The following is an 11,677-nucleotide window of genomic DNA, read 5'->3' as shown; positions in this document are numbered from 1 at the left end:
CCCCTCACCCTCACGTAGGTAAGTATCATAGTCATTAGGTTTGAGGGATTTTAAAGGCTAAATAATTTCACCAATATCACAGTCCATTGTGAAAAGGACTGCTTGTTCCGTAATCTTTATATCACGTTTCTTCTCCTGCTGCTTTATTAAAACCCAAGGGAGGGAAAGAATTTTGCTCAAGGTCTGCTCCTGCTTTTATCAGATATCTTTTAAGCAGCCCACCGCGTTGGCTTATTTATGTATTTTAAATGCGATGCATTAAAATTGTGTTTGCATTGTTTAGGAAGGAAAATATATATATTTTTTGCTTTGTTTTGCAGATGTACAGATCAGCTCTCAAAATGTCTTCTGTGTCTTCCAAGCGTCTTCTAAGACAATTGCATTAGCCTCCTGCTAGTTGACTAATAGAATTAATAATTGTAAAAAGCACTCTAAAGCCACATGCCTTATGAAGTCAATGCTGGGTATGATTTTACAAGTATGTGATCTATTTTTTCAAGTGAAAATGTTAACTGGAAAAGTTCTTGGCACACAGTAAAACATCGTGCAATCTGTTATTTGTCTTAGAGATAATAACTTGAGGGTGGCTATAGTCTTACGGTATCTAACTTATGACTTGCTAGGGGAGTTTCTTCCACTTAGAAGTATTGCAAGTGTGCTTATATTTACACTCTGTGTCACTCTGAAAAATTACAGTGATATAATTCCAGTAAAAGATTATTTTTCTATAACTACTTCAAAGTAAAGTCAACTAAATTAAACATGATAAAGAAAAAAAAAAAACCCAAAAAACAAAAAAAAAACCCCAGCAACTGAAAAGAACATGTCCCTGCCCCCACAACAAAAAAAAAATAAAACCCAAATGACCTTTTTGATACTTCTTTGAAGTTTTAGTAGTTTAACATTCTTTGCAATGTATATTATTAAGGGCTTTATTCAGCATAAGGAGTCAGTGAGTCCTTTGAGTTTCAATTCGCCTGTTCTTGGGTGGGAAAAAAAAACTCTAAAATTTGTAAAGATGATAATTTAAGTAAATCCTACTTTCTCTAAGGCGCTAGAGGTGCTGGTTGAGTAGTTTCTCAACTATGACCTCTTACATCTCTTCATGATAATAAATCGCAAGATCTAAAATTTTTCATTGTTTTGAAAAATAAGCTACTTTTAAAATTTTGATGTATTTAGATCTATTTGCTTTTAAGTATTTTATTTTAGTTTTCTTGCCATTTAAAATGTTGCCTTTTTTTTCTGGGCCTGCCGTAGCCTAGTGGTTAAAAGGAGACAGATCCCATGTGGCCAACCAGGGCTTGAATCCCAGTCACCATGGCTTGTAAAGCATGCCAAATACATGTGCCTGTATGCCCCAGATCCTGATAGGATGGAGAGATAGAGAAGGGATTGAGTCATGAGCAAGCCTCAATGGGGGTGGAAGGAGGTTCTTTTTCTCTCTGACAAGCACATGTGCCCTCTGGCAATTAAATTTTTGTCTCACTAGTGCCATTTTTTTCCTAATCATTTTATATTAATAAATTGATAGAAACCATTTTCTCTTCATTTTGATGGAAAAATAATCTCAATGAATTAGATTATTTCTTCATCATGGTTTTCATATAGAATTTTTACCTATCTTGTTTTTTTTCATTTTTTCATTTTTTTTTTAAATTTAGGTGCATGGTTATTAGATTGTAATCATGTTAAGGGGAAAATGTTAAAATAGAAATGATATAGTTCTTCAGTGTTTATATTATTACAATTACTGAAGACATTGATGTAACAATGAAAAAACAATCAGGAACCGCTAGAGGAAAAAAACAGGAGATGCTGTACCAAGCCCCCACCTTTTTATATGTAAAAATATCTGTTACTCTGTACCATAGAATGTTCTGTCCTATAGGCGAATTTAAAACTAATTTTGTTTTAACTTTTATTGTCAATGATAGCTATATTTTTTCTTTTTGTTTTGTTTTGCTTTTAATTATCAGAGGATGCATGTGCAAGAGATTGAGAGAAAGAATATCCCCCCATGGGGTGTGGTCATGGTGCAATCCCTTTTCTTCCATTTCACTATCCAGTCAAGATCCTGGATATGCACATGGTTTTTGAGCTGCCAGGGCCAGGATTTGGACTGCAGTCAGCCATGTGGAATGCAGCTGGCAATATACAGTGCTTAATCACTGTGCTATGAGGCTGGCCCATCATAACTAATGTTTTAAGCATCTTTTATTCATTCTTCATTTTTTGGTTTTTCCCTTTGTTGGCTACTGGTAAAATCACCCTCTAGCCTTCCATGTGTTGATTCAAGTTCCTAAGACTACTTTAGTCACTTCTGACAGGAATAGAGGTCTTCTAAAACTTCGATATCAATAGATGAGGCATGGAAATGCAAAATTAAAAAAAAAATTTACTCAGTGTTCCTTTTTAAAGGATGTTTACTTAGTTGAATTTTAGAGCCTAACCAAGGATACTAAGGTGAAGTGCAAGTTGCCCATCCTTCCTGCAGGTTTACTTTGCCTCATGAGCATGACTTTTATGTGAAACTTAGTCTTGGGCTCAATATTTGTTGTTGTTCTAGGAGAGAGATTCTATGGCTGTTTGATGATTAACATTATTGATGTATGAGAAGAGCAGCATTTTTTCTTCAGTACAGTTATACTGTTTGTGCATAAATGTTTTTCTTGTAAGCGATTTCTTATACTCTAGTATATTACTTTTGTTTAGTGATTCATATTATAAAACCTTTACTTGACCAGCTATTTAAAAACAAAGTACATCCATATATCTAAAGTCAGTAGAGCCCTTCAGTACTTGTGAGAAATTATAGATGCTAAACCATGTTATTAGTTTAGATTTTCTCAGCCATTTTGGGTAATCGTGGTGTAAGTAACTCTGTTAAATCAGTCCTGATGGTGGAGTCGACTAATAAAGAAGGCTTGTTTTGTGAGAAAATCATAGGTGGAATTTTCCATGAGACATTTGGGGTGATGACTTACAAAGCACTCAACAGTTTTCTAGCTGAGTGATTGAAGAACACAGATCACGGAACCCAGTCCTTGACTAGCCTTTGTTAATGTATTCTTTTATTGACATGCCACAAATCATTTCTTATTTCTCTGTATCCTTAGAGTTATGACTCATTAGACTCCTGTAGAAGAATTTGTCACAGCATTCATATTTTAACTTAAGGCACTGATACCACTAACTTGAAAGGCACAGCTGAGACAGCATGTAAAGATGAACCTTAGTGGGGACAGCATATTGTATAATGGTTACGTCTTTGGACTCCCACGTAGTCAATTGCGGTTTGAGTCCCGGACTTGATGTCTTAAAACTCATGCCAGGTGCATGTGTGTGCATTCCCCAAATCCTGAGAGGAGAATGAAGAAGGGATTGCAGTGTGGCCATTCCCACTGGGTGTGGGAGGGTGTGATTTCTTGCTTTCTGTATCTCTGTCTGTCTCTCTGGTGAGTACACATGCCCTATAGCAAAAATTTCTCACACCCACACACACAAAAATAAAGTGAACCATAGGGAACTGGCCTCATAGCCTGGTGGTCAGGGGAAGCTGGATCCCATATGGCTGACTACAGTTCTAGTTCCAGTCCTGGCAGCTTGGAAGACATGCTGGGCATGTGTGTGTGTGAGCCCCAAATCCTGAAAGGATGAAGAAATGGAGGAGGAATTGGAACAGGACCATGTCCCATTGAGGGGTGCTTTCTCCCTCTCCTTTTCTCTGTCTCTTGTCTCTCTCTCTCTCTCTTTCTGGTAAGCGCATGCACTGTACCCTCTGGCTACTTAAAAAGATGAACCATAGGAAACTACTAATAGTTTGCTATTTTTAGTTACAAACTGAAAACGTCACATGGTTCAACTTAATATTTTACTTCAGTCAACTTCCAGTGTGCCCCTGATGGTGCAGCTGTAGTTTCCACATTGGGTACATGTAGAAACTCAGGACATAGATTTCTGGTCATACTGGATAGAATCCCTGTAAAATCTGACCTGGCCACTGTGATGTATACCAGGTCCTCCTTGTAACTTTCAGGCAAGCATCAAATGTGGCTTAAAGAAATGCATTGGTAGGTCAGAGATGAAACATTTGTTATCCTCTATTTCCTGAAAGTAATGGGGCAGCTTTCACTCTGTTTATAACATGGCTGTTTCTGTCTTTGAGGATATTTTAGTTGAAACTGTATTTACATCCTGGTTGCACAATTTAACAATACTGAATTCCACTTTATGTTGTTTATATATACACGTACATATCATATAAACAAACATGTAATATATATTCTATAAACATAAACATGTATATGTGTTCTATAAACATAGCATGTGTACATATTATATATAATATAAAACATGTATAAATATATAAACATGTATGCATATATAGCATCTACTGTAACTGAAGAATGAAATTGGACTAAAATATAACTAGTGGGAAGAAGTAAGTAATAGGAAGGATAGACCTAATAATAAAAATGAGTCCTTTAATATTCAGAAAACAACTTATTATAAAAAACTTTTTCAGAAAATAAAAAAGAGCCACTCTTCATGACAAAAGTAGTTCTAAATGTAAATTGTTTTCTTAGATATTTTACTGTTTTTAAAACTGACTTTTCTTTCCTAGAGAACATATTTTATCTTGTACTTAAAAATTCTTGAATAGACGAAGTAAACTCTTCTAGATTAAATGACTTATTGGTAACTTTCAAATAATGCTATATCTGCCTTTTCTCCCCTGTATTTTTCCAGATATGGTCCGGAAAAAGAACCCCCCTCTGAGAAACGTTGCTAGTGAAGGCGAGGGCCAGACCCTGGAGCCTATAGGTACAGAAAGCAAGGTATCTGGGAAGAACAAAGAATATTCTGCAGATCAGATGTCAGAAAATACGGATCAGAGTGATGCTGCAGAACTAAATGACAAGGAGGAACATAGCTTGCATGTCCAAGATCCATCTTCTAGCAGTAAGAAGGACTTAAAAAGCTCAGTCCTGAGTGAGAAGGCTGGCTTCAATTATGAAAGCCCCAGTAAGGGAGGAAACCTTTCCTCCTTTCCACATGATGAGGTGACAGATAGAAATATGTTGGCTTTCTCATCTCCAGCTGCTGGGGGAGTCTGTGAGCCCTTGAAGTCTCCTCAAAGAGCAGAGGCAGATGACCCTCAAGATATGGCCTGCACCCCATCAGGGGACTCACTGGAGACAAAGGAAGAGCATAAGATGTCACCAAAGGCTACCGAGGAAACAGGGCAAGTGCAGAGTGGTCAAGCCAATTGTCAAGGTTTAAGCCCAGTTTCAGTGGCCTCAAAAAACCCACAAGTGCCTTCAGATGGGGGTGTAAGACTGAATAAATCCAAAACTGACTTACTGGTGAATGACAACCCAGACCCGGCACCTCTGTCTCCAGAGCTTCAGGACTTCAAATGCAATATCTGTGGATATGGTTACTATGGCAACGACCCCACAGATCTGATTAAGCACTTCCGAAAGTATCACTTAGGACTGCATAACCGCACCAGGCAGGATGCTGAGCTGGACAGCAAAATCTTGGCCCTTCATAACATGGTGCAGTTCAGCCATTCCAAAGACTTCCAGAAGGTCAACCGTTCTGTGCTTTCTGGTGTGCTGCAGGACATCAATTCTTCAAGGCCTGTTTTATTAAATGGGACCTATGATGTACAGGTTTGTGCTTTGTATTATGATCTCTTTGTACAGAAAAAAGTTATTAGTAATTAAACAAGGATCCTTAAGTGCATGCTAAACCATAGTCCCCATAATAGATGGGTAACCTACTAAATGCTTCAGAAGAGAAGAACACAATGCATACCTACCTCCTCAAATGAGTGTTTCGAGGTCCCTTTAGCCTCTTGTAGAAAACAGTGCCAGCATTTCTATTAGGTTGAGAGAGATCTTCTCATGAAATTAGCTAAGCTTCATATTTCTGGACATATTTCATGCTAATTCGATGTTTTCACAGTCTTCCAAAAATGACACTAATCTTTATGGTTATACATGATAATAATTCATGCCTTGTTCTAGTTTTAGATTATAAGGCTTTGGCTATAATCTTCTCTTCAGTGAGGATCTTTCTTGTGTTTTGGATAAGGATTTGAATTTACACTCGGTCTGACTAGATTTAGGTCATATGGAAGGTTGCAGAGAGATACTCCTGAAAAGGCAAAATAAATTGCAAATGAAAATTTGGAAATAACACTTTACATTGATAAAAAAGAAGTCATTGTGATTGTAAGTACTAAGGCCACCAGAATGACCTTCGTGCAGGCCTATAAAGCATTCCTTTCTGCATTTAAGGAAAATGATAATTTATGAAAGCATTTAGTGATAATTTAGATTTATCCTTGTATTAAAACCAGCATACTTTTTTGATCTACTTTTCTGTCATCAGTTCATGACATACATGAAATGGAAGAAAAAACTGTTAATCATTTCAAATAGAATGAAATGTAGACCTGACCCTAAAGAAATGTCCTTGTATGTTGCTAGCAATTTTAGCACAGTTAAAACTGTGGTCGTCTTGGGGAAGTGTATTTGTTTTTGGTGCAGTCTATAGATTCTGCAGATTTATATTGCATTATTAGATCGTGGGGAGAGGGTTTCAAAATGTATTGAGATTAATATTAACCTTCTTTAGGGGTGATTAGAAGAAGTAGCAGAGACCTAATGAAATCACATTATACATATTTGACCTACTAAATCCCTTAAAATATCAATCATTTTTATCATCTTAGTGACTGTAGTACTTTTGCCCTAGACCTCTTTATTGACCTAGGGCCAGTTAAGAAAAACAAACAAAGAGTTATAAATAATAGGTAGTGGATTTCTTTTGCAATTTTTGTAAGAAGAATCAGAAGAGAAATTTTCAAGTCCTTTAAATGTCAGAACGGCAATCTTACCACTTTAAAGGAGATACAAAGAAGAACTCTTAAGAAGCCAGTTTCATCTTGGTAAGCTCTCTAAAAATTCCATCTTACTTTGTGAATTTCCACAAATAGAATTATTTCTGTGGAGCGGCAAATTAAGCCAACGTAGTTATTATGCATGAAAGCTACATGCTTTGAACTGCTGTCTTATTAAAGATCATTTCACTGTCTTATGTCAGATATACTCTGCTGTCAAACTATGATTGGAAAGCAAATACGTGTTTTAGATAAAAGAGTTGGAAGTGAATAATGTCAGTATGTGAAACGATGTTTTATAATTAGCAAGTAATATGATGTTAATACCTGGATTTCCGGCAGGAGTTTCAGTTTGTTCACTCTGGGGACGACTTCTGAGGGAAGCTGATCTTGGCTGTCAGGAAGGCTCTAAAACGAAGATTACTAAGGCCTATAGTTTGGAAGAATTCAGATTTTTAAACACACTTCCATTTCCCCCAAACAGTTATTTGTTAGGTTCTTAGTTATTTATAGTAAAGTTTATGTTTGGGTAGAATGAGCTGGACACTTTTCCTGGGCAGTGATTTTAGAAATAAAACAGATGTGTGAGCTATCTGAGTTTGAACTAATACAACTAGAAATAAAACAGCTGATACAAGACTTCACTGTCTACTAAATTCTTGCACCACACAGTAAAGAAGACAAAAAGTTATAGGATACAGCATGAAGGAAGATAATCTTGTTAGAATTAATTTTCTTTTAAAGAGAAATAATATTGCTAAGCGTTAGGGGAAAAAAGCAGTCTGTGGAAAAGGTGGGTGATTATTTCAAAGAAGCAGTTGGATTTCAAAACAAGTCTACAAGTCTAACTTCAACTTTTGAAGAGAACATTAAATATACATATAGTTCAAATGTAATCATGAATGCTATATACATATACCAGACATAGATGCAGAAACATTCTGAAGATAAATAACTTATTAATATTTTTATGCTGAAATAAATATTGAACAGTTTCTCTAAATGCAAAACTGATTAAGAGCACATCTGAAATTTCCCTTTTCTACTCACACATATTTATGTTGCTAAAACGCTATCTGAGAGTTTTTTTTCCCTTGGCACTTGAACTGTGTGGAGACTAAAAGCTAAGGGAGATAAAAAGCTGACTATAGGATTTCTCTAATGCAGTTTTGTCAGAAATATATAGTAAGTTAATGGCTTGTATGTATTCTGATAAAAAGATGTTGGCAAACAGGAATATTACAAATAAATAATGATTCAATTTTAAGAATTATTTACATACATCTATAATTTAAGCTAATTGAAGTAAGAGATGAACCATTCATTCATCTTTTTCAATTAAACTGGCCTTTTTTAAACTCTCCAAACAGTTGGTGGTTAATGATAGATTTATGACATTTTAGGCCAAGAAAAAAGGAACAGAAGCCAAAAGTAAAGGACTTTAAGAACTCCGTGGCTTTGATCTATATTATGGTTTGACATGGGTGGTTTTAAATAATTTGAACTGACTCGAGTACAAATATTAGACATACAGTTGGGTAAAAGGAAGTAATTTAAATAAATTCTAAGGTTTCCAGTTCCAGGTTTAGATTATTTTACATTATATTTGGAGGAATCATTGAAATTGAGATGATACCACTTTCATGAAAATTGTACCACAAATAACTGAATTAGAGAATTACAAATTTGTAAAACTAGAGCCAATGATGTTTAGAGAGAGCTCTGGAAGAATAATGGAGATCATTTTGAAAAGCCATCACTTTTGAAAGCCATCTCTTCTAAGTCTTTGAATTCATGAGATTCTCTTCCACATACCAGAGGTAACATCCTAGTCCTGAAACCAAAGAGATGTCAAATCTTTACCCAGAGTACTAAGAAAAAATATAATGGTTAGGGCAGTTAATTCATTTGACCGGAATGTTGGTATCCCAATTTCTCATTTTTCTTAGGTGTTTTCTAAGTTGCAATGCTTAAACTTTTAAAAAATCATGGCCGTGGCAGGATTGGAGGGCCCTTCATGTAATTTTTACTATCTGTATTCAGCCTTTGAGGCTTGCATGTAGACCAATAATAAGACAAGAGATTGAGTTCTTAAAAAAGTAATTACAGCTTCTTTCTTTTTAATCTGCTTTATTATGCTTATATTTAAACCATCACTGAATGGAGGCCTGCATTAACAACGCGGCCTTTGCTGTTTCATTAGGGCTTAATGTGCTGTGCATTAGGATGTTTGCATCATCTTTATGGGGGAGCTTTTCGCCCTCAGATCAGGTTATAAAAGTAGGAGTCTTGTCAAGTTATACTTCCCACGGGAAAGTGTTTACACCATCCCGTTTATAAATGCTTATGATGTTTTTGTTACATTTTCATATTAGTAAACCTTTTCTATTATTTTGCATTACTCAGAACTCCAAGAAAGTAGTGCCTGGGTTCTAGTTATTAAATTCATTTGGCCCTTTGTGAAACTCTTAGATTAATACAAGAATATCAGTATTAACTTACTAGGCACTATCTTGTGTTTGAGCTAGAAGTGCTACTTTTCTGTTTTGTAAATAATTTTTGTCAGACTGGCACAATGTGCCGCATTAGAAACAGAAAAAGCAGATTTTAGAGATAAGAAGTTATCCTTTATATATATTAACATATTAAATTGTATGAGCTTTATAGATTCTTAACATATACCAGTACATTCATTTGAAGAAGAGATTACAGTTGGGTCTGAAAAAGAAAAAAAAAATCGGAGAACATTAATCTCATTGTGGTTTATTTTGACTTGTCTTGAATTTTACTTCCAAATATTTATTTTTTTCTCTTGGAGTTTCTTTTGATCTGCAGTAGGAGGGAAGTTGTAGATCTTAGCAGGTTCTGTTTCTTTGTTTTTCTGAGTTGAGGACAATTGCACTTTAAAAAAAAACTGGGAATGAAACTTTAATCAATTCAAACTGTCTATGGAGTACAGAATGTTTGGTGTATGAACTCAGACTTATTTTCAAGACTGTGTCTCTTTAACAAGTAATATTGTGTTCAAAATAAAACATATGCTCACCCGAAGGCCATAAAGCAAAGAAATGTCTGGTGTTTACCAGGTTCTTTTCATCAGTGAGATGGCAGAGCTGGACAATGTAGCCACCCAGGTAGAGTAGTTTCACCATTTTAACTAAGACCTTTACCTGCATGACAATTAAATCTCCATTTGGCTTTGCTACATAAGATTTGGTATGATAAATTTCAATTCTTTGATTTTCAGTTTAATTGTTATCATTTGAAGAACACGTATCATGTTCTTGGGCATTAATATTTCTCTTCAGGCAGAGTGTTTAGAAGAAATGGTTATCAGTGTATCCAATCAAATTTAACATTATTCAGCTCTTAAAAAAGTTTTATCTCTCAAATGGCCTGCTGTACTAACCATATCAAGTCAACAGATATTCAATGCTTTTTGTTTCTTGAGTCATTGTGATTACAGCATTTGTGCAGCCGTTGGAAACAGATTATATATAAGCAGTGGACCAACCTCAGCAAAGTTGGGGGAGAGAGAAACTTTGATTTTCTGATTTCTTTTCTGGAGTGTAGTTCTGAGAATCATTAGCTCATAGACCTCTTGAATTCTTCTTCATAGAATTCCAAATTTTGAAGCAAGTGTTACACATTTTCAGAAGAATATCAGACACGTGCTTGTCTGATATTGAAAGTCAAACATAAAATTAATCTTCTGCATTACTTTTGATTTGATCTGTGCCTCTTTAATCTTTCAGTAAACATAGTCAAAATTGTCCATATTGTTCATTCGTTTTTCAACTTTAGATTTGTGCCCAATAATAGCTAACATTTATTAAGGATTTCTTAAGTGCACAAAGTGGATCTAAGTTCTTTAGATATACTAATCAATCTATCTTGTTTAAAAGTAGTTGAAATAAACATTTCTATTTTGTCCATTTTTAAGAAAATGAGGAAATAAGCATAGGACAATTAAAGTAACCTGTCCAAGATCACAGAGTTGCATAAGTAAAGGTACTGGATGGAAGTCTGTCTCCACTACCATTATGATATTCTGTCTTCCCAAATATGGAGCTGAGTTTACTGCAGATAGAGAAGCGATAGAAGACAGTCCAGTTGAATGTGAAGGAGGAGGTCGAATATTGGTACAGTTGTGCTGTTTATTTCATACTCTGTGAATCCCATTGAGTTAGGAGACTACTGGTGATTTCCTTGAGATTGTCTATTATCTAATTCATGTAGTCTTATTTTAATTTAGTTAGTTTGTAATAGACGTTATTGGAAGACAAATTAGATATGCTAGCTTGCCTTTTTTTTGAAGTAAAGTGATTCATTTTTACAGGTACTTTTGCTTCAGAAACTAGGTTTGGTAGAGCGATTGAGGGACAATTTTTGATATAATCAATTAAGGATGCAGTGTTTTAGCCCCAAACCAAGGGACATTTTATCCATTTGTTTGATTTATTTCCCATTCCTCTGATTTATAGGACTTTGCTTTAGGAATTTAGGGTTTTACAGGTAGTCTGAAAGTTCTTTTGCTGGTCTGGCTTTTCTATGAAGATTAAGTGTTTGGGAAATGCAACCAGCTTTTATTTATGTTCTCCAAGGCTATGTAATTAAGGTTTTATCCTCTGCCTATGTGAAGTGCAAAATGGGTGTGGAAGCAAAGGACAAATCAGAATGTTTTTGGAGTGTCTAATTTGTATTCCATACCCAAGCTGTGCTTGGAGCTGGATGGTTTCATTGGATTCTGAAAAAGAGATA

At 35.3% G+C, this 11,677-nt stretch overlaps 1 protein-coding gene across 2 annotated transcripts in view; it reads left to right on the top strand.

Annotated features, from left to right (window-relative positions):
- Positions 1 to 324: 324 nt before the first annotated feature.
- Positions 325 to 11,677, top strand: part of TRPS1 (transcriptional repressor GATA binding 1) — a 240,868-nt gene continuing 229,515 nt past the window's right edge. The window contains exons 1-2 of one of the 2 annotated variants that reach the window (XM_027771426.1): positions 325 to 464; positions 4,753 to 5,681. In XM_027771426.1, the coding sequence (XP_027627227.1) occupies positions 449 to 464; positions 4,753 to 5,681 (945 nt within the window). In that variant the 5' untranslated portion in view covers positions 325 to 448. Of the gene's footprint in view, positions 479 to 4,752; positions 5,682 to 11,677 lie in introns of both variants that reach the window. The other variant, XM_027771424.1, reaches the window with a different exon arrangement.

Source organism: Tupaia chinensis, unplaced genomic scaffold (genome assembly GCF_000334495.1).
Source record: "Tupaia chinensis unplaced genomic scaffold, TupChi_1.0 Scaffold000032_1, whole genome shotgun sequence".
NCBI lineage: Eukaryota > Metazoa > Chordata > Mammalia > Scandentia > Tupaiidae > Tupaia > Tupaia belangeri.
This window is presented reverse-complemented; position numbering and strand designations above follow the sequence as displayed.